Here is a 24,600-nt window from a genome sequence, read left to right as displayed (position 1 = left end):
AAAGAAAGCTTATAAATGGAAGTGTAACAAAAAGAAAACATACGAAAGAACTGGCTGGATGGCCGCACACAAAGAGTTGTGGTCAATGGCTCAATGTCTGTCTGGAGAGCATTAACTAGTGGTGTCCCTCAGGGATCGGTGTTGGGACCAGTCTTGTTCAACATCTTTGTCGGTGACATGGACAGTGGGATTGAGTGCACCCTCAGCAAGTTTGTCGATGACACCAAGCTGTGTGGTTCGGTTGATATGCTGGAGGGAAGGGATGCCATCCAGAGGGACCTCGATACACTTGTGATGTGGGCTGATGCCAACCTTATGAAGTTTAACCATGCCAAGTGCAAGGTCCTACACCTGGGTCAGAGCAATCCCAGGCACAGCTACAGGTTGGGTAGAGAAGAGATTCAGAGCAGCCTGCAGAGAAGGACTTGGGGGTGTTGGTCAATGAGAAAATGAACATGAGCTGGCTTCAGTGTGAGCTCGCAGCCCAGAAAGCCAACCGTATCCTGGGCTGCATCAAAAGGAGCGTGACCAGCAGGTCGAAGGATGTGATCCTGCCCCTCTACTCTGCTCTCGGGAGACCTCACTTGGAGTATTGTGTGCAGTTCTGGTGTCCTCAACATAAAAAGGACATGGAACTGTTGGAACAAATCCAGAGGAGGGCCACGAGGATGATCAGGGGACTGGAGCACCTCCCGTATGAAGACAGGCTGAGAAAGTTGGGGCTGTTCAGCCTGCAGAAGAGAAGGCTGCGTGGAGACCTCATAGCAGCCTTCCAGTATCTGAAGGGGGCCTACAAGGATGCTGGGGAGGGACTCTTCATCAGGGACTGTAGTGACAGGACAAGGGGTAACGGGTTCAAACTTAAACAGGGGAAGTTTAGACTGGATGTAAGGAAGAAATTCTTTACTGAGAGGGTGGTGAGGCACAGGAATGGGTTGCCCAGGGAGGTTGTGAATGCTCCATCCTTGGCGGTGTTCAAGGCCGGGTTGGATGAGGCCTTGGCTGACATGGTTTAGTGTGGGGTGTCCCTGCCCATGGCAGGGGGGTTGGAACTAGATGATCTTAACGTCCTTTCCAACCCTAACTATTCTATGATTCTATGATTCTATGATTCTATGAAAGGGTGTTTCAGAGAACAAAGACCTATGCACTGGATGGCATTAACACACATGCAAACCCAGGGACCGTTTGGTAGTGCTGATATCATCTGATATCAGCCACCTAAACTTCAGATATGCAAGCTAAAATAAATGTTCTGAATTTTCATTATAATCTTTTAGTTCTAAACAGATAGTGGAAAAGGACTGCCACTCTAGGTAGCTGACACTGAAGGGAATCCTGAATACTGTCTTGGCTGCAGAAGCAAATCAAGTTTATGCCTATATGAACATGTGGATCTGGGGTGCTAGTGAAACTGAAGTATCTGGTCAGGAATAGTAGATATGATGAAGAACCTGTGGGATACCCATGACTTTTTGAAGCAGCAACTGAATTGAGGGAGAAAAACAGGGTATTTAAAACAGCTGTATACAGTTTAAAGCTCCTGAATCCCTTTGTAGATAAAGATAAATAAATTTGCACCCTATTCTATGCACACATTACACCATTTTCTGCCGCTAGATTTGTCTGTTCTTCTGTCCATTTGATTCCCTTCCAATCACAGCCTACTAGAACCAGCATAAATAATAAACAAAAGGAAAAAGCAACATATAATAACCTAAAGTAATTACAAATAGCTACACAGAACAAACTGTTAGGAATTCTTTAAGAGAAATACACACTCCAAAGTTTTTCCTCAACAGACAAAACATTGACATACTGCTGCAATGGATAACACATTTCATTAAAGCTGCGGTCCTGTAAGACTATTATCATAGGATAAAATAATGAAAATGGAGAGTTATGAAAAGAATATTAATCTTAAAATAAACTGAGGGAAAACCACAAGGTTCTAATACAGAAATGAAAGCAGACTCTCTACCATGAGAATCAAATACATCTAGGCAATTTCAGCATATGAAAGATTTATATTCATTCTAATGCACGGGTTTACAAAAACTTCTGTCTTGAAACACAACTTACAGTCCAATAATTATGAGCAGTCTCACATGTTAACATAAATATCAGCTGAATTTTAATTTTAGCTTGCCATGTGATTCCCACCTGGGAATGTTACAGGTTCATCTGCATTTAGACAGTATTCCAAGATAACTGTTTGAGCATCAGTCTAAAAAAAAGGCTTATACTACAAAAAAAAGTGAAGGTAAATAAAAAATTCCTTTCTGAATCTCTAGCATAATATTGTAATTAAGCAAGATAAAATTAACTAAGAAAATAAATAAAGAATAAATAATATTCTAAACATATAACACACAATACCATCTCTTTTTACACAAGTTACAAACATTAAGAAGCTACAAAGGACGGGTAAGTATAGAGACAGGTTATTTTTCTTTTAATTTTTCTTTTTCTTTTGATATTTCAAATAAACACAGTAGAAGTAGATCTGTAATGCAAAATTGTTCAGTAGGAATAGCTGTGTTATCACTTGTAGGCAAGCTCAGAAAAAGCTATTTATAGGAAATGCTTGATAAAATATGCTATGATTGTAAGGGGAGGAGCATGGATTTTGAATTGTTATTTCCTTAAGTATTAATTTCAGCAAGCAAGATTAGGCTAGGAGTTAGGAAAAACATTTTAGTGTCAAGGATAATCAAGTATTAGAACAGACTAATGAAGCTGTAAAGTCTCTGTTACCAGTAAGAAATTTTTGGTGCAAGTCAGCAAAGCCTTTAAGAAACAATATTGCATTTTGAAGCAATGGGATGATCTTTGAAGTCCCCTCAACCACATTCCTGATACATAATTGCTTATACATATTTGAGCACTGAACACTACTGATTGTAAACCAGATATATTTTACATAGGTTTGGTTTTGTTTTTCTTCTTATTTTGTTTGTTTGGTTGGTTTGGTTTGGTTGGGGGTTTTTGTTTGTTGTTTGGTTTTTGGGTTTTTTGGGGTTTTTTTTTGTGTGTATCTGGGTTTGTGGTTTTTTTTTTTTTTTTTTTTTTTTTTTTTTTTTTTTTTTTTTGTGTGAGTGTGTTTGTGGTTTTGTTTGATTTTTTCCCCTGGAGTATACATAAAATTCCAGGTCCTAATCACACTGGTAAATGGAGAAGATCACCTGAATTATCCATTTATATATTATAATATATAATTATTAGGAAGACAACATTTAAAACCCCAGCTTAGTACCTGCTAGTTTCAAATCCATCACAGAGTGGAATTTGTCCAGGGTTTAACAAATCACCTTTTATCATAATGCCTCAACCTGACTTTTGCTGATTCTAAATGAGCACCTATTATGAAAAGTGACTCTATTTCAAAGTTGTTTTAAATTACTCACTAGGTGAAGCAGCCCTTCTTCAGACTTACACCAGACTGGCTCAGGTCCGGTAATTGTACACTCCAGAATCTTCCCCTTTATCCCGTTATTGATGGGGAAATCCACCTATTTGGTTTACAGTGTTGAAGGTTTTCATTATTAGTTGGTATTTTTACTAAATGTGCCAGTTGATATTACATCACATTTCCTTCATAATCATATATTTTTAAAGACATAGATTACTGAAATTCTACCAAGACTTCCCTCCCACACCCTCAAAATGAAGGCATGTAGCTTTGTTAGCTTTTTGGTGGAATTACTAGCACTTCAATTCCCAGCCCAAACATGCTGACCCCATTACATCTTTAAGAAGTCACTAAAAGAGACACCCAGAAAGTCCAAGCAGCTTTAAATTAGTGGAAATGCATTTAAGAGGTAGGCCAATAAATGTAATTAAGAACATGAGGCAAGCAAATTATCTTACCAGGTGACTATTAAAGCATCATATCAAAGAGTATATTTTGGTTTCAAGATTAAACACATATACTTTCAGGGTTTTCTGGTTTTGCTTTTGCTTGTTTGTCTTCTTAAGCTTTGTTAATTTTCTACAGGTCCCATGGTGAAAGGAGAATTTTTAATGAATGCTTAAAAAATAATAATTTTCTTTAGAATTTTCTTGCCACATGATTTAATGGCTAATAGCCACTCAGTCCTAGTTCATACAAGAGTGGCACAAGCCATTGGCCTGCCACTAGTTAATCCCAGCCAGACTCCCCGGATTATTTTCTTCTTTTTTAATAACACTATAATAACAACTCAGGAACAAGGTGATTTCTAACTATGTAGAGCAACGTTATGTAATGTGGATGCATGGATATAGAAGATTATCTTGTCCTTTTTTCTTTTATGTTTCTATCTCTGGCTGCATTCTTTATTCTTATTTCAATTCTTTCTGCTTCTTTTCAGGAAAACCAACTGGATTATACTGGCAAATATCTCAGGAAGGCAGAACTAATTACTCCAATTATTACTGGACAGCCAGGTAGGCAAATTAGAGTGCTGGACCAATCAGGGACAGATAAAAGGAATGTTTCCCAGAGTTTAGGGAGGAAGCTGATAATTCTTAGGTTTACAATGCTGCTGTTGTTTATCTTGAATCACTTCAAATCAGTATGGTATATAGGTATTAGCAGTAGGGGTATTCCTTGCTTGAGGGAGAATGCATAAAATATTATACATAGATTAAAAACAAATAAAGAGAGATAGGGGATAAGGACTACAGTCAGTGCATAGGTCTGATTCATTGCTTAAGGATTCCTTGTGACAGAAAGCATATCTTCGGAAATAAAAATTTGCATTCCCCAAATTAAAGGAGGTGCATTATGAAGTCCTCAGTATGCGACAGACTACCTGCAAGTGTTTTCGTTACTTATTTTCTACTCCCTTGTGTCCCTTTTTCCTCTGTACTGAAGCAGCTGCTCATGCAAGAAATCACTTTTGCTGATATTTTCTGCTTTAAACTTTGTGGGCAAAATCTTACTTAATCTTATGCTGTTAAGACTGCTAGATGGCAGACCTTTGGTAGAACCTAATGGCAGAAAGCAAGGTGTAATTTTATATTAAAGATAGTTTAAACAAGGCCGGTTGAATTTTAGCCTTTTTATTTATAGAGATAGTAGAGAAGTCTGGCAATACCTTATTCTTTCATTTAGACCTCTTCCTGGGTAAAGATCACATTTTACTCAGTAATATTTCATTTCACAAACTGACCTCATCTACATGTAAATCAGAATGGAAATAAGGCTATAAAAGCAGATATTACAGCTGCTAAAAATGCTCTTTGAAAATAAGAGATTAGGCTTATATTACTCTTTAGGAAACATACTGCGAGCCTGCCACGATTTCTTTTGCTATGTACTACTGGACATGAACTCAAAACCAGAAAAATACAATTCAACCACTCTTCAAGTCAGTGTTGGTAACGTTTCAGATTGGCTGGATTTCTCTTTAAATCCATGGATCAATATCCATTACAGTCTAGTCAACAGTCTCATACATGGTCAGTGCAAGATTCTACCAATTCAAGAAAAATACTTGAAAGTCCAGACTTTTTTCAGGTTTTTTTATGTTTTAGTATATGTTGGGATTAAAGTTTCGATACTTCTGAGATATTTGAGTTACTGGGTGTTGTGGTTTAAGCCAGTCGGCAAGTCAGCCATACAGTTTCTACTCCCCACCACCACCCCCCCGAGGGATGGGGGGGAGAATCCAAAGTATGTAACTCTCACGGGTTGAGATAAAAACAGTCCAGTAACTAAGGTATAACACAAATCACTACTGCTACCAGCAATAATAATAATGATAAGAGAAATAACAAGGGAAGAGAATACCATACCACCCACCGAAAACGAGCCCGACAGAGCAGAGAACGTGCCCTTCCAGGAAACTCCCCCGAGCATGATGTGCTGTGGTAAGGAATACCTCTTTGGCTAGTTTGGGTCAGACGTCCTGTGCCTGCTTCCTCCTGGCTTCCCCTCCTCCCTGGCAGAGCATGAGACTCACAAAGTCCTTGGTCAGGGTAAACATTCTGACCAGCAACTGAAAACATCGGCTTTATCAGTATTATTCCCAGGCCAAAAGTCAAAACCACAGCTCTGCACCAGCTACTAAGAAGGAGAAAAACTGACTGCTGCTGCTGAACCCAGGACACTGGGAAGGCAGCAAACAACAATGATATAGTATATGACATGTTTGCAAGAACAAAATTGATGGTGTTTCCTGTGGTTTTGTGATATGAGCCTAAAAAGGCCTTGAAAAGAATTGGATTGAGCTTTGGTGCAGAAACATGGAACTATTCCAAAATAACATAAATTCTGTGCTACTGTGAAGTCAAATGGTTCTGACTTGGTCATTTACTGCTGATCTATATGCTGTTAGTGTGCTATGAGTCAAGGATTATGTTGTGAAAGATATACATTTTTGGTCTGAAGGTAAAGTTCAGTTTAAATTTAAGAAAAATAAATGCCAATTAGTTCATGATTTGTAGGTTAATTGGAGTCTACTCTTATTAGTAAACTTGGGCATGGGGATTCACAATTCCTCTCTCTATTCAGTCACTTCATGACCTAAAACTGGAAGTGAGCAGTTGAACTAGATATAATGATACTTTCAATTTTTCTTGAAAATAACAGCTCTCAGATTCCTGCTACCCAGTGCAGAATGTCACCTGCTTCAGGAATCATAGCTCAATACAATGGGAAGAAAATAAAAAGAAAGAGCAGCTTGCCTGGCACAGAGTCACTGACTGTATCTGTTCAAGACAAAATATTAGGTGAAGTGAATGAGGTATGCTCAAACTCAAAAGTACAGAAGAAAACGAAGGATAAAAGTGTTTCTCATTCTTCAACTGCAAAATACCTTTCTCTGAATAGGCATGTTTTCTGAGAACAGCATTCACACAGTAGAGGAGTATTGGCAGTTTGTGTGTCAAACTCTTCCATAATCATTGTCACCTTTTTCATATCATAGAACTTGGGTTGGAAGGGAGCTCAAAGATCACCTAGTTTCAACCCTCCTGCCATGGGCAGGGACACCTTCCACTAGATCAGGTATGTAAATCCTTCTTGTCCAAACCCAGAATATCCATTTTAGAGTCTTTTTTATTGCATTCTTTGCACTTTTATTACTAATTGCAGTGCTTCTCCATTAAATATCAAACAACTTATTCCAAGCATTTCAAAGAAATGATTGCATGTTTTATTATCTGATTTCCTTTATGTATCTTTGTTGTCTATAAATGTTGTAATGCTTGCTTCTTTTCTTTTTTTTTATTTCTTTTTTTAATACTTAAGAACAGTTGAAAGAAAAAAATGCTCGTGAAAGCATTGTTAAAAATGGCTAAATATGTCTTTCTGGTATTCATGTTAGATGACATAAGATGAGTTTATGTTTCACAGAAGTTACCTGCTAATAGATACAAAGATATAAATTAGACTTAATTATGAAAGAAAATTACAGAAACTTAATATTTAATTTGATTCATGTCCTACATTATTCCCAGTTTCAGTGGTTTCATTCAATATCCTCATTGCTTGTCCCAGGGCAATAAAATTCACCTTAATTTTAATCCAGCAAGATGTTAAATTCTAATCATAGCTTTCCTTCATGAATATCAAGCTTCATATTTATTTTTTTCTTTTTTCTTTTTGTGAAATGATACAGACTTCTGAAAGAAAAGTTTCTCATCTGCAGTAAGCTCCATATTTTCAGCTTGGCCAACCAAGACATCAAAGTAAGTATTTTCGCATAGGCAGAAAACCATTTGCAAGTATAAGTAACTGTATCATGATTAGCTTTAAGTAATTTCCTTCATCTGCCTTTTATTCTCCTCTTTCTTATAACTTTCTGGTTGAAGGTCTAAAATTGAGATCATTTGTCTCTGAACATCTTCAGAATGACAAATATTATAGTTCTGATATTTCAACCATTGGAGTAAAACAAAATCAAAATGCTAAAATTTTAAAGTGCGAATATGTATCAGGTTGATTCAAGCAACATCCAAAGCCCTTAGTCTGGTATCAGTCACACCACAGTGAGTCCTTTGGCTTAAAAAAGAGTTTCTCTAGCTAGTGAAAGGAGAATGAATTTTATTCTGAATTTTAATTACCTTCAAGAATGTGGCAATGCTTAATTGAGCCTCTGCTATATGTTTCATGCCTTATTTTACTCAAGAGAGCTAATCCATGTATTACTCCTGAGTACCTCTTAGAGAGAAAGCATGATACAGCTTGTAAGATAATTCACTCCAGGGTCTATTCTATGCAGACATAGATGAAAATTTCCCCAGGACTATTCAGAAACCTATAACAGAAAATTTGCAAGTCAAATGATTACTGGTCCCTTACTTAGAGATGTCATGCATCTTTGCTCCAATATGTTATTTGAATGACCTCCTAGCCTGCTTTAAGTTTCATGTGGTATTTCAACCATTTTTCTCATAAATAAATATTAGACTGTCTTAATTAATGAAACATAAAATTAAATTATTAAACTGTTAAAACTGAATTTCTTACTTTATAATCCTGATGAACAAAGCTCAAAAATAAAAAAAAAAAGAGGTCTGTTTTTTAGCTTAGAGTATCCTGAATAGATGAAATAGAAATCACAGTACTGTAAAATTTGCTTGTTAAAGCATGATGTTATCACGAATCTTGTTTGTCTGTTTGTTTTTAAATCTACAACTCAGGCAAATACACAGCATGCAAAAAAGGAAAACCCTGAAGGAGTTGATTAAAGGGTATGTAAACAATGAGTGCATATCACAAGTGTGTGATCTTGCAGTAAGTAGGTGTGCATCATCAGATTTCAAAATAGTACAAATCTATTCCCTTCTGCTCAGGTGTGGAAATACATCTACATATGCTTTACTAGAATATTTTGCAATTTTCAGTACAGGTTCAGTCATTTATACAGAGAGAGAGTTTCTTACTTACAAGACTTTGTTTTAATACACTCAAAGGATGATGCTCAAAGGACTACTGGAAATGTCAGAAAGTGAGATTCTGAGCTATAGCAGAACTATCTAGAGAAGTTTTTTGTATTCAGGACATGAACAGTCTTTGAAGAAGTGGGCAGGGAACCACTCTGTTCCTATACAAAGTTTCCAATTTTCTGACTGAAAATGCTAACAACAATGATGTCACAGAGGATGACAGAATCACTGTGAATACTCACTCACTCCAAAAAAATACTGAATGAGTGAAGTCAGGTCATGCTTACCAACATGTTCATCTTTCCAAAAGGAGTCTGTGTTTGAAATGAACCTCAATGTCTGTAAACCTAGAGGAATGATGTTTTGCATGCATATAGCACCTTCAAAATGAGAAGATTTAAAATTTCTTTATAGTAAACTATTTTAATTAAAATGCTATTTCTACCTATATATCTCTCTTCTAATAGAAATAATGGCAGCTTAGGTTTACCTAGTAAATTCATACTTTTGAAATACATGAAAATAATTTTCCCCATTTATTTCTTAATTGGATGAATAGCTGGGTAGGTGAAAAATAGTCTGTGATCTTTTGGCTGAGTGGTTTCATAGAGCAGAAAGACCATTCATGATCTATGACTGAATCAAGATATTAATCATGTGCTTTTTAATTGTTAGTTTCAATCCTTACATGGAATGAAATTTTTTTCTGTAATGTCTGTAATGTTGCACAGAATGTCATAAGAAATCTTTAAAAAAAAGTATTGCACTTTCTGAAACTAATAGAGAAATTGGTTTGCATGACTCAATGAAGATCACAATATGTATCATAAGATTTACTGAAGTTTAAGAAGATGAAGCATTTCTTCTGCTCGGAGCAGGATGTGCAGGGTAAGATAGCATGCAACCATGCATATCAGAAAAGAACTATAACACAGTGTCCAAGAACAAAACTCTGAATTATTTTATATTATCAAGTAGTATGAAAATACAGAATATGACATGATATGTTCAGAGAAACAAAGATTACCATAGCAATACTCAAAATTATTTATATCGACCATTTGGTTATGTCAGCAAAGTAAATAGTACTGTTTTCCAATATTTACTTATAACTCAATTGTTACATCTTAATAGCACAAAAACTATTCCCAACAAGACAATAGCACATTTCTGTAGCGGATAAACAATTACAAAAAGAGCATATTTTTTCCTGGTGATTTCACTTATATAGATGACTAAACTTTGGTGTCAACCTTGTGAGCTGAACACAAACCCCATTGTTACAGTTTTGATTCACCTGTCTAGAAACCAGTTTTCATTGTCATTTGAGTCTTACCTTTCTTTCCCTTCAGCTACTGGTCTTAAAGACTCTGTCCCTGTAAGTGCCCTGCCATATTTGTCAGGCCTGTGTGAATGACTTGGATGACTAACACATTTCAAGTAGCCGTAGATCCACATATTTAAGAGATTGAATTTATTCTGCACAGTTTTAAAGGGAGTAACCCACAGGATACTTTTCACAGACATTATCCATTAAGAATATTTGAAAATGTAAAAATAGTGCTAGTATTAAAAGGTTTTAAGTATAACATCACTAAAAACTTATTTGCAAACAAAAATACAAATGTCAACTATGGTTACTCTCTACAAATTAATGAAAACCGGCAATGTATATTTGCTTCCAGTTAATTGCAGAGCTCATCTGGTCCACAACACAGATATACAGAAAAGATATCATTTGATCTTTAAGACTTTAAGATTTTCATACACTTTTGTTCATCTATGAAAAGAATACCACAATAATTCTGTAATACTGAGTTAATTTTCAGTTAATCTCAAGTTCCTCTACATTCTGACCTACTTGCCCACAGGTTAATTATATTTACATAGTGAAGCTGAAATGCACTTGAATTGTTTTCCAGCTTTTAGTTTAATTTATCATTTGATATTGATCTGCCGTATATTCATCAGCTAGAAATCAGACACTGAAAACCAGGCTGGCCACCTCAGCTTCTCTCAATGGAGAAAAACAATGCTTAGTAAGAACCACTCAATCAGACTTGGAGCTGTAACTCTTAGAGTTCTCGAGTTAGGAAAGGTGAATTGCATTGTAAGTGAAAATTAGGGAATTGCAGTTCTTCAATTATTTGCAGATTTTGAAAATGAGCAGAAACATGACTTTGACTAAAAAAGGAATTTTAGTGATCAAATGTTATATACACATCTTTTAGAATGTTTCAAAAGTTTGGTTTTTTTTTGCTTGAGTTTGTTTGAATGATATACACATCAAATTAAAATATTCTGTATCTTTAGGTTCTGAAATTTATGATCCAAAACTTTACCTAAAGGGTAATTTATGATGAACAAAATGATGAAAAGCTATTTGTTTACAATTATCATTCTGTATAAAACACATCACGACAAATTAAAAATGGAAAATTCCTGATTTCCCATTTTCATCCCACTGTTTCTCTTCTTAAAAATAATTTTTCAAATACTTAAAAATACTATTGAACATACTGAAGTTTTGATAAGCAGCTGAATTTTTACTTTAGTATGATGAGTACTATGTACTGAATGCATATGCACTATTAAGGATTCTTGCTTTGGAAAAGACAGTTTTACAGTTCTATCTTCAAACCCTAATTTGATTTCTTCAGATCTGTGGTATATCAGACCACTTTTACCTCAAATATAGTAACAGCAATTATTTCCCCATGTATAGATTGCAGAAACCTGAAAAATATTGGTTTTTTTTAAGACTGAACTTAACATGAAGATAATTTCAATTGTATATATTAATTACAATTTATGATTTATGTAATACCTTAAAGCTTCATTGAAATATATTTAAATGATAAAAGTACTATTTAAATAATAAAAGGAAGGTTATGATAATTAAGTTTTGTATTTGAGGTCAACAGAAATATACACTTGAAAGAATATACCTCATAAGCAAAGGGAAATGGAATTTTCCTAACATATCCTTCAATACAAACAGTCTCTAAATTTTCATGCAGTTGTCCATTATTACACATGAAAGAGATAACCACATTGTTAATAAAACTTTTAAAGCCATTCTATCGGGTTTTTTCCAGGTCCAGTATTACAATATCTCTTTCATTGGCAGCACCACATTCCTACTAAAAATATTCACTCAGGATTTCCCAATCAGATAAGTTTCACTATTCTCTATGCGCAGCAGTTAACCCTGATGTTCTGCTAGTATTTTTACTTAGTGTTTTATGTAGACACCAAAAATAATAACTGATTTGTGAAGGAAATATTCTGAAATGTTATAAAAATAGAGCCTTGCAGCCATTAGATATTTTTGTCTCATTTAATAAGTATTGAGTCAGCTCCATACTTCATTTTTTTATTCCAATACTATGAAACGCAATGAACATTGAAAGACAGATATTATTCATTGCAATCTAACTATATAATTACTTTAAGTAAACAGGTAAGACACTGTTCTCATTTAAACTGAGGACTCATTACATTGGTACTATGAGTGAAGGGCCCTTAGATTAAATGAAGGTCAGGATTTTAACTTACAATACAAAGAGAGTATAAGCTAATCTTTTGTAACATAACAATAAAAGAAACTAACACATCGATTCTATGAACATGGGACACCACTGTAGTGTTGTTTGTATTTCTTTTTACCTTCTGTATCGGTTAATCCTACTCCCGCCTGCTTTACTGGTTCTTGTCCATTCTGGCCCATCTTCCCTCTGTTAAAAGATATGGTCATAGTGTCAGTAAGACTGTAAAGAGATCAGATCTAAGTAAATTATACACCCAAGCTAATGAAGCTTGGTTGTCTACAAAAAGACAAACATCACAGGTATTTCAAAGAAAACAGTATGTATATATATCTTTAATTTCAAGATAATAAAGTGGATAGTGGTTCATTTCTGCTGCTGTTTGGACAGATCACAGAATAATGTGATTTTTTTTTTTTTTCTCTCTTCTGGAGGCAATGGAAATCACATCTTGCTAAACCTGCATATTCTTTTAGAATGGGGCCTTCAGATGCTGTCCACTACATGCCCACCATCAGCCTGGGATTCTGCAACCAGCCTGCATAGTTCCTCTCCTCATTTTACCCTGTTATAGTGAATGGTGAAATATATAATGAGTCAAAATTGATATTAGGTCTACAATATGTTTACTTCAAAGGTAATGCATGATTGTGTTCATTATCTACTTTTAATGATGTTTTTACATTGCAGTTTAGGGTTTTGCATAAAAAAAAATTACTTCTGAAACTTACATTAACCTTAAGGTAAGTTTAGGGGAATAAATCATGCTCTGGACTTTCACATCTTTCTCCACTGGATGTGCAAAATCCAGGAAAAAACGTGGATTGCAATCTGGATGTCTATTTTTAGGTAATGAAAGTTAAGTATCTTTAAGCTTTTCTATAAGCTATCTTTAAACATACTTGTTGTAAGCTCTAAGGCATGATTAAAGTCACTATCAAAACCATGTTTGGTACTATGAGATGTTTGTGCTTCTGTTTGTCTTTTTGCCTTAAGACTCTGAAATGCTGTGACAGAGAATATAAGGCATTATTTTCAGATGCATGTGATTCTTTTGGGGCTAAAGAGTCAGTGCAATTCTTTGCTACTAAGGAGTCAGCTTCATGCTTCACAGCAGAAACAGAAGCTGTTCGAGTTCACAATGAACTGAAAAATTAGTATAAAAGATCACTTTTAAAAGTTATTTTAAATTCAGTTTCAACTGAAAATTAATCTTATCTTCTTCTATGAGGTAATCCTTCATAACATATGTTACAAACATGATATAAGAATTTTTTATCTCCATGGTTCCTTACACATTGTTCTGTTGCTTTTCACCTTTGCATTCAAAATTAATATAATTTTACAGATATAAATGGTTACACAATACAAAGGCATAGACAATCTGGTCCCTATTAAAGGTGACAGCAGAAATAACTTTCAGAAATATTACAGCTGGATAATAAGAGTGTTTTAAAAAATTATTTCCTAAATAGAAAGACTTTACAAGATTTATTCAGCTGCATATAACTATATAATGATTAATTTCCCTTGATACAACTATTTAATATTGGCAAGTACTCTAGTTACCTCATTAAACCTTTCCCATAGTGTCACCATTTAATTCTTTTATTTTGCTTCATGAGTAAATGTTCCTATGGTTAAAGCATTTTGACTAGATTTTAAAACTATCCAATACTTTTTCTATTGATAGGGCAGAAATTTCACCGAAGCAGGGAGCTTATAGCTGAAATATTTTTATATGCCAAGACACTTAAAATTATTCAGCCTACTTAACGCTTCACATCCAAATTGTGAGCTGTGGTCTTACGGTTATACTGAATTAGTGTACAAGGTCAGAGTCCCTGAAGTAATTATCAAGCCAGTGTGAATGGAAATGTCGACTAGAATTTCAATCAGACATATATTCAAATATATACTAATTTTTATCTATAATTTTTAAAACATTCTCCACAGGAATGATTCCAAAAGTCTCAGATGTTAAAAAATAATTTTATCTCATCTTCATCACATTGCTATATAAAGCCTTTGAGAGATTGTGAAAAAGGAAGCATATTTTGTTCATATAAATATCCTGTGCAACTTTTAAAATCTCTGTCTAATATCAGCATTTAAACAATTTATAGTCTAGGCCTTAATTGAAAGTAAGAGGGCTGGATATATTTTATTTAATTCAGTAAAGTTCATGGGAACAAACTGCTGCAAAAGAAAAGCTGAAATATGAAGACTTCTTTCTGCTATTCAGTAGAAGTGGGACTGATTTCATGCTTAATATACTGGTGAATCTGTCAGATACTGTCACATTGCTAGACAATACACAGTAATGATACTATTTGGACTCAAATTTAGCGTATGTGAATCAAATAATTCTATTGAGAGCTCCATCTTGTGTTTCTGTGCACAAAGATTTTTATGCAGATTTTTTTTCTCATTAGGAATGACAGGAATATATATTCTTTGTGACTGCCAAATCCAATTAAGGATCATCTTTTTGCCACAGGAAAGTACAACTTATTTTATCCTAGAACAACATGAGTGAAAATTCAATGCAATGTAGAATAAACAATTGGCCCCCAAAACCTGATATCACATTGTTGTCCTAGATTCTGGAAAGCGAAAGGGCTATACGTAGTGCACAGAGGTTATGGTATATTAAAGGAAAAGCCTTACATTCTTGGGATGGGGAATAGATTATTCTCTCCTGTGGCACTGCTGCTGCCTTCGCTGTCCATGCTGTATCCACTGCCAAAGCTACTGGCTGATGAGCCAGTGGAGACAGAACTTTCTGCAGGTCGGTGATTAGTAGACCTTGCTGTACAGGGTGGGAACAATGGGTTATCAAAAACCTTGTAAGATATCAGTACCATCCATGTTAAAGAAAAAACTTAATTTATCAAAATTACATGCTGCAAACACTTTTGCTTTTTTACTTTACATTCTAGTATTGTGTTATCATGTTTCCCAGATATTAATTTCACATAGAATAAGCTGTTCTAAATCAAATAGTATACCACCATTTTTTTTTTCTCCAATCATGTTAATAGTTCAAATCAACAGCCTGAAGGAAAAAAAAAAGGGTTAGATTGATTAAAACTGCTTTTCTGATTAAAGCTGCAGAAAACCAGTATTCATCTGAAAGATTTCATATGATAATCTTTTAAAAATGAAAGTCACAGTGAGCCTTCCTTATATTCCTCATGAAACATTCTTTGCATTTGGTGATTTTGAGAAGGAGAGGAAGCTAAAAGGAAATATATGTACACCACCTATTCTCACAGAGACTGTATGAAGACCTCCACCCCTCTTCAGACGTGACACAGCTACTGCATTATATTTCTCAACTGCTCCTACCTATCTGGATCTCTTCTACCACATACCTAGAATATTAATGCACATATTTTGATGGGAGATGCCTTAATGTCATTTAAGGCCATTTGGAGTAGAAACTGTATACCAGCATGTGTTACTTTTATTTCAGATGCCTTATTTTGTGTTTTCTGTATTGTACTACATGAACAAATCTTCCGGTGTTCAGCTGTTAGCAAGTTGAGAAATATAAATGAAAAAAGACACAATGACATTACACATAATAATTAATACAGGAACAACAGAGTAGACATTACCATATTGAATAACAGTTGTCTAGGAATATTAATACAGATTTTGGGATGGCTTTTTTGTTAAATGTCTTCTCCTATATCTGCTATTATCATGTTTCATCTATTCCAGCTGACTGAATATACATACTGAGGATAAAAAATACTTTTTTGTAAAGTTAGTTTTCTGTGAAGACTTAATGAAGTTTTATGTTATTTTGGTGAACTGTGAAACTTTAATGCAAGCATTTAAAGGTGTTCTTCTTTAAACAAGAAATTAGTCAAATATCTAAATGGATATTACTTCAAATAAGAGCCAGAGCCACAACAGTGTCTTGCCTTAAACTGGCAACAAATATTTTTTATGTTGGACTGAATGAATAATATTTTTGTTGAAGATGATTAATTGAAACTAGAAGAGAAGAATGTTACCACATCTCATCAAGCCTTAGCCCAAATTGTGAATTAGGACAGAACTCTTACTCTGCAAAGTGATTCTTCGCTGCTAAACCGAGCTGTCACATCACCTTTTTTAAAACCTCTATTAGCCTCTTCTGTTTCACTATTGCCTACAGTCACAGAAGGAATCTATCAGTCTAAATTATTTTCAGACAAAAATATTCTTCAGCTCTATTTTATGATTTTATACATTGATCATAGGTTATCTTCTTGAATGTTAATAAATCTAATAACCTGTAAAATCATGGTGTTATTAACAGATACTCTCAGTATCTCATCTGAAGAGAAAGCCACTCATATTTTCCAACAGAGACAGCCAGAGCACAGCACTGTGTCCTGCTCAGGCAGCTGCGAGCAGTGGTTGCTTCATCACTTTCAGTTTGTGATACTGTGAGTGAATTCCTATGACTATGGTGCCATGTCAGCATACTGGTGCTGGGAGAGGTCAGGCAAGAGCAAGACTTCAGAGAAGAGAGGTAAAACTCTCCTCTACAATGCATTATTGCCAGCTGCCCTTTATTCAACAGCCTGAATGAGGGCTATCTCATGCATGTCCCAAACTAATCCTTAACCTTAGTTCTTATAGTGTTTGTGTGACCTGTACGACTTCTGGTGTTTTTTGTTTGGGGTTCCAAGGATTTATTTAAGTTAGATTGTGGGTTTGTGCCATGGCATGACAAATGACCCATAAGTGAGAACATCAGGAAAGCCATACATCTGCAAGACCCATGGAAGCCAAGACAGTATTCTGCCAGCACAAAAAAAAAAAAAGTCTTTAGTGCTTCCCTTAGGCATAAATTTTCATTGTGTAGCATGCATCTTCACCATAACATATGTGGCTGAAAGGGTGGTTCATAATTGGGCTCTTATTTTTATTGAGTTTGCTGTAAAAACTAGTGCCTGAAGCAGTTTCTTTACTGGTGGATTTCTAAAACCAGTAAGTACCTAGAATTTAGTTCAAGCCAGAAAATTTTAAATTAAACCTTTATAAATGATTTAGAAGTTTTGCTACATCTATTTATAATCAAAACATAGTTGTTTCTTTTGAAACAGCTGTATCCGGATGACACATTCAGTATGATGTATTTTTAGTTTCTCTGTTGTTTTCACTGATTTACATCTTCTTCTATGCTGATGTTTTTTTCCCCCATCAGATCTCTTGGTGAATGGTTATAATTGATCCAAGTTTAGATTCATGACTGGATTTTGAAAATTCTAAAGTTTAATATTTTGGGTTTTTTTCTTGTCTGCTCTATGAAAGCAACATACTACAGCATCAGTTTGTGACAAGATGAAATTCACAAATAGATTTACAGCTGGGTTTGTGGCAAATTAAGAATCTGGATACAAAGACCTCCATAACACGAGACACCCACATTTTCTATATAACTGTATTTTTACAGAACAATCTAGACCTTTAAGCTTCTGGAGCTGGTTATATAGGAAACTTCCAAGTTCTTCAGATGTATCAATGCTTGCTACCAGGCAGTAATTTGTCTTGCTGTTGGAATAACCATGGTTAGATTTATACTCTAAGTGGAAAGTTAGAACTTGGTCCCTGTTCGTGTGCAAGCCACTAGTTTGTACATTCATTTGCAGCCTTCGCCTTTCTGTTTGAACAAATGCAAACATTGTCTTAAGAACTTTAAGAAGAAAGTCTGAGCTCACTGTGGTACTCCTCTTGTTTTGCTAGTCTGTGTAAGGTCTATGAAGCTGTATGAAGACAGGCTGTGAAAGCTGGGGCTGTTCAGCCTGGAGAAGAGAAGCTGCGTGGAGACCTCATAGCAGCCTTCCAGTATCTGAAGGGGGCTACAAGGGTCTTGGGGAGGGACTCTTCATTAGGGACTGTAGTGATAGGACAAGGGGTAGCAGGTTAAAACTTAAACAGGAGAAGTTCAGGTTAGATATAACGAAATTCTTTACTGTGAGGGTGCTAAGTCACAGGAATAGGTTGCCCAAAGAAGTGGTAAATGCTCCATCCCTGCCAGTGTTCAAGGCCAGGTTGGACAGAGCCTTGGGCGACATAGTCTAGTAGGAGGTGTCCCTGTCTAAGGCAGGGGGGTTGGAACTGGATGAGCTTAAGGTCCCTTCCAACCCTAATTCAATGTTTCTATGACTCTAAGCCCTGCAAGTATCAGAGCAATAGCCACCATGCTTGCCCGGTTGTGTTGCTATTGGCATATAGGACAAGTAATTAAAGTGAGATTAAGGCTGGTTCACTTCTCACTTACAGAACTGCTGCTTACAGATGCCCATGTTAAAAATGCCTAAGTTCTCAGGTTTTGACATCAAAGGTTCTGGCAGGAGGTATCTTGATCTGTAGAGAGTTGAATAGTTTTGCATGGGTTCATTCTGGTCCAAAGATTAGATTCTCTTCTGGTGTCACAGAGGTACCTGATACTACAAAGTATAGTCTTGCTTTATTTAAATCTGCAACATTAGTCTGAATAGGAATTTAGGCAAAGGCAAATGCTATCATTTGAATATTTAGTATGCAGAGTATGGAAGAGTTGCTTCATTGCTTCCTTGCCCTTTGCTTTTTCAAATTACTTCTGGTTCTTAGGAGGGAGAAAAGACCTTTTAGAAACAATTAGTAAGCTTAGAAAACTTTTTAAATACTTCTCATAGGCAAGATCTTGCTGTCAATTGCTTATGAGGTATATGAAAATCTTTCTGTTTTTAGAGAAGAGTCTTCAAGCCTTAGCAGATGGAAGAGACTAAGCTTAACTGAATGTCATTACCCAGCATCATCATTTAGCCACTTCTAGGGAGACAGGAGATACCACTTCCCTCCCTCCAGCCCCTTCTCCATGAGCTTTTTGTGCAGTTTATCAGGGTTGCAACTTCAATGATGTCTGGGCTGCCCAGACATTGAACTACAAAGAACACAAATCAGAAATAAAATTTTAAAACTCTAATATATGCTGCTTCCTCTGAAATAGTGTAGAAAAATTCCTATTATACAAAGCTACTGTTGTAGTTTGACTTAATTTTCATCGCTAATCTTATTTTAGCTGGTATGCCCCCTCAGTGAAACAAAATGTTCTCTGCTCGGAAGGTGTGATAATGGATAGTCATGTCGTAGCTATCAGTGTGGTGTTAATGCTGCCTCTAAGTGATACTGCTTTCCTGTCTGCTGTACAGCCTGGCATGAGCAAAAGTTTCAGCTCAACCATTCTAGCGAACAGTACATAAATGAGTTGGAAGAGGTGTTGATTGCCTACAGTAATTCTTGCAGATCCTAAGAAAGTGGATCATCATGTTATACCTGCTGGAGGATCAGGGTTTCTCAAGAAAAAAAGTAAAATAGTTAGGCAGATACCTTTTGTACTCTGCATTTTATAGGCAAAAAAATCCAACAACTTTTTGTTTGACAGAATGATATTTGACCATGTATTCCCTTATGTCTTCTTGGAAAAGAATAGGTAATTTGAGAAAATTGAGGCTAGCACTGACCTCACCTTTCAGCTCCATTTTTCTTTTTAATTTATTGGTTTTTAAATTATTATTAGTCATAGTACAATATTAGTTGAATGCATATATGGCAGAAATATGCTTATGCTTATGATTTGGCCTATGGATTCAGTTAGAAAATCAATTTTTATAACTAAGGAAAATGTGTAAAACATGTTCTAGTATAAAGAAAATATTGTGTTATAATCAATAAGAAAGGAAAAATGGAAGCAATATGATTGCACTTAATTTTCAGAAAAGTCTGGTTTTGTAACAGAGAAGATGCTTTTTTAGAACTTAACACAAGGGAGATGGATAGTTCACACAAGACCTATAGCCATGACCTGTCAAATCTGTCAGCAGCGAACTGGAAACAATTCAGCACTGTTAGCCACTCCAGCCATTCTTCAACAGTGAATGGACCTTTCTTTTTTGTTTTAAAGACTTAAATTTGAAAAATAGGACAATGCTGTTCTGTGGTTCCTGTGGATAAAACAACAGACTAAAGTAGAATTCACTTCTGAGGATTAAATTGTAATTGTTCCCCTTTTCAGGTATCTGACCAGGTGCAGAAATAAAACTGTCAAAACCCACTGGGAAAGAAAGTTCTATTTCTGAACAAAATGGAGGGAGGGAAAAATGCTTTTGAGTTTATATTCAGGGTTAAGTTTTGAGTATTCTCCTCTAGTTGCTTGAAAAAAGCTGTTCTTCGTAACTGGTGGCCTTGTGAGAAACCATAGATGACAAAAAGAGCTGATAGCAACATGCTGACTCATCTCAAAGAGACACAAGCCTATGGGAGCAGGTGAAATCACTGATCTGCCTTGGATAGTTATCTGCTGACCAACAGACAGGGCATGCCACACATACTGTCTTCTGGCAGAAGTTTGCCTACTCTTCACTCTCAAGTTACCTTGTATTTCAAGTGCTTCAACCTCAAACTGCCCCCAAATGCCTGTTTACCTGTTTTCATGAAGGGTTTGCTAGGACTAAAAGCAAGTGCTGTTCAGGCTTCGTCTATTTTGCAGTGTAAAACCCTGTTGCTGGGATTACTAGTTGCGTCTTTTGTGAACTGTCATTAGAATGGACATACATTAATAACTAGTGATCAAAAACATATACCTCTGGTGAGTTCTGAAAGTTTCTTTTCCTCACTCTTCTTCATATGGAATATTATTGTATATTATTCCTCACATTTGTATATTAGACACAGCTTTGGCCACACACAGATCAGTGATATTTTGTGAAATTTCAACACAACTCTTTACAGAGCAATTTATGATTCGAAGTAATAGCAGAACAGCACTCAAACTGTGGTGATAGCATTCCTTTTCCCAGCAAAGCAATTCTGATGAAATAATTTTCTTCCATGTGCTCCATAGGGTTAGGCTACCATCTAATAGACTTTTGAAATAAGAGTTATCGAACGAAGAATCTGAGCAATTTCCTGAAATTACATGTCATCTTAAAATGGTGGAAGAGTAAATAGCAGGAACAGCCAAAGCAAAATGTGCCAGCTATTAGACTGAAACAAGACTCAAAAGACAGCCTCAGATCATTGCTGTCTGCGGAGAGTGGGGACAACCTATTCTTGTTTTGATAATGATTCTTGGAAATGGGCTATTTGTAGCCATATGAAGGCCCATTTAACTTGGAAATTAAGAGACTAGTGAAGCTAGGCATAAACCAGCTTTGGACAGTGAATTACTTAAAGTGTGAAGGAAACACCCTAAACTACTGTAGGAAATTAAAACATGGCATTGCCTATTGAAAGTGTGAAAATGGGTATGCACCTAAAGAGAACCCAAATAAGCAGGCATTCAAATTCACAATCGTATCTAATTCAAAAGATTTATAGAACCTAGGAATCAATTTCCTTTCACTCCACATTGTTGCTAACACCAGTAAATGGAACTTAGTGATAAGGAAAATTCCTATTGATTTTAATTTCTTACAGCTAAGTGTCTAGAAATTACACAGCACTGGCTCAGACCTCTATCATGGGTTTGATAGTGCTAGCAATATATTGGCTTTGATAGTAGACCTCCCTCTGCACAGTAAAATCACTTGGCACAACTATTTAGAAAGTAGTTTCCTTTTAGTATACCACTGTAAAGCTTCTGTGTCACGATGGAAAATTTACAGTGTAGAAGATGAAATGTTTCTTTATGAGATGGGAGAAATAAATAGGTTCTGGGTTCATGCATTAGCTTTGGAGGTTTTTCAGAAAATGTGATTTTAAATTCCCAGAGGTTTGGGGTTGAAAAAACCTTTTTTATTATTGAGTAAAAAACATAGGATAAACAGACAGAAACTTCTGTAGAAATATATTGTTTGTATTACCTTAAATGGTAATTCAATGGGTGTGTTCGAACTGCTAACTGAAACACATGGTATTGGAAGTCATTACAACCAAAGCATGTAGTTCATTCTTTTAAAACTATAAACTGATTTTGAAAAGGCCTTTTGCATAAAATCAATAAATAACTATATAGTAAATGCACCTACTGTTTTATAAGCATATATCCAGAAAACTGATAATTATCTGCGGAATATCTCTAACTGCTCACATATCAGAAGAACACTAAAATAATTTTATTTTAAACATAAGTGACCTACCAAGAAAATTCCATATAATGGACTGATTTACATTGTCTCTAGAACTTACTCATCTGGTGTATAAACTCTAATACACAGATTTATGTTGAAAGCAATGTGCTTAATTTTATGGGAATGTGTAATTGGCAATGATTCATACTTTTCACAACAACAAAATCAAATTAACTCAAACAGAGGCACTGATCTCTCTCTCTGGCTTGGATCCCCTGCAACTTCTGCCTTCAAAGGTTTGGCTCTGAAAGGTTATAGTTCCTTTCTGAGGGGTGTGATGGGAATGTGTATTATGCAATTGGTTTCTTTGCAAATCACACTTTTATCTCTCACAGGAAACAAGATTATACTTCAGGGTTTAATTTTAATTAAATGCTACAGTTGAATATTGGATTTTACAAAGGTGCTGAACAAATGTTTTTTGTTGTAGCTTCAACTTATTTTTAAAACAGATTGATTGGAATACGTTTTACAGTTTAAAATTAATACAGAAATAGTTCAGTCCAATAAACTTAAGCTGATGCAAGTCCTTTGCATACACAAAATATAATATGTATACCATGGATGCTGGGTTTGTTTATGATTTCCTTTTTACTTCTTATCATACATACAATTAATAACTGACAAAGTACATCCAGTTGAAAAGATCCTAGGAGTCAGAAGCAGAGAAGATTTCTCGGGGGCATTCTAAGAATGACTGAGGGTTCTCATTTTGTTTTGTTTTTTTTCAAGTCCCAGCTCAACTAAAAGAGACTGAGCTAAAGGAGGAAACTGGGAATTCTCATAGGTAGAGAAGGGCTGATGACCACTCACATCACAGAATTTTTCCCATCACCCTTTTGTGCTTGGGCTGACAAAAAACAAAGAGTTGCTCTAAAAGGTGCTGTTCTCTGATAAATTCACAGAGAAATTACTATGGTAAAAAAATTATAATAATGTTGTGTGTTATCTGTAATGTCTTCCTTAATAACAAGCTTTGAGACTTACTGACAAAAAGTTACTACCTAGCCAAGATGACTTTTCCAGTCCATAAAATGAGTTCACTAGGGGTTCTTTTCCTAAAGAAAGAAGGGAATAATAAATTAGTAAAATAAAGTAGGTTGCAATGGGGGAGGCTATCACAACCATGCAGTGTCCCTGTAGGAATGGTCTTGCAAACTGATGATCCCTAATCATTGTTCACAAAAATCACAAATTTTAGAATTTTCAAGATGCAGGCAAAACTTCTCCTTCCTTCATCATCTCTCCATTCCACTGAACTCCATAAATTGAAAGGTGTTGTCAGATGTAAAAAGAAAAGTAATATGTCTTTCCACAGTATCTCTAACTTCGCTTATATATTAATGATGTTAATGTGGGCTTTTATTCCCACAACTCTTTATGACACTTCTAATATTGCTGAACCGAGTGCATATCAATACCTATCTTTTGCAGTTTTAAAAGTAAAGAAGCAAGTATAAAAGTTCAGTGGCAAGGGTACTTGAAGCCAACACCCTAGCTATTTCCTTATCATACAACTGTATGTAAACCTTGATTCAACCATGTATCACAAGCATTGCTTGTCTATGCCAAAAGGCATCACAGAACTGCAAATGTTTGTGATAAATCTCTGCAGCTAAGATACCTCGAAAGATCATGAGAGTTATTTAGATTTCTGTGGTATACATCCTAGGAATAAGATGGGTCTTTCAGTCACGATGACTGAATGAGTACCATGTTATCCTCTGGCCCCTGCTTGAACTGAATGGAGCTGAGCTGCAGAGTCTGACGATATGTGTGTAAGTGGGCACACACATGTATAGATAGATATATTTATGGAAGGTTGTTAAGGCTCTCATAGGAAAAAACTTGTTAATTCTAAACACAATGTTTAAAATTATTTGTTGAATTTGCCCTTCTTAATTAGCTGTTTGAACATCATGTGCTTAATGACTCATTGACTTTAGGGTATATTGTTCAAGGTATCATACTCCTACAACCTTCTCAGCCAGACTATACTGCCCACAATGTGCAATGGTGTTGACAGAAAAACCTTCAATGAATCATGAAAGCTTGGG

The 24,600-nt window shown here is 35.5% G+C and overlaps 1 protein-coding gene across 1 annotated transcript in view; it reads right to left on the bottom strand.

The window, feature by feature from the left end:
• PCLO (piccolo presynaptic cytomatrix protein) overlaps nt 1–24,600 on the bottom strand; it is a gene marked incomplete at both ends in the record, with an annotated part of 368,722 nt that overhangs the window by 39,433 nt on the left and 304,689 nt on the right. Inside the window, 2 exons of the mRNA XM_080625043.1 lie at nt 12,547–12,614; nt 15,096–15,237. Of these exons, the coding sequence (XP_080481169.1) occupies nt 12,547–12,614; nt 15,096–15,237 (210 nt within the window). The remainder of the gene's footprint in view (nt 1–12,546; nt 12,615–15,095; nt 15,238–24,600) is intronic.

This window comes from Psittacula echo, assembly GCF_963264785.1.
Source record: "Psittacula echo genome assembly, chromosome: 1".
Classification (NCBI taxonomy): Eukaryota; Metazoa; Chordata; class Aves; order Psittaciformes; family Psittacidae; genus Psittacula; species Psittacula echo.
Note: the sequence above shows the minus strand (reverse complement) of the source record. Positions and strands in the feature narration are given on the sequence as shown.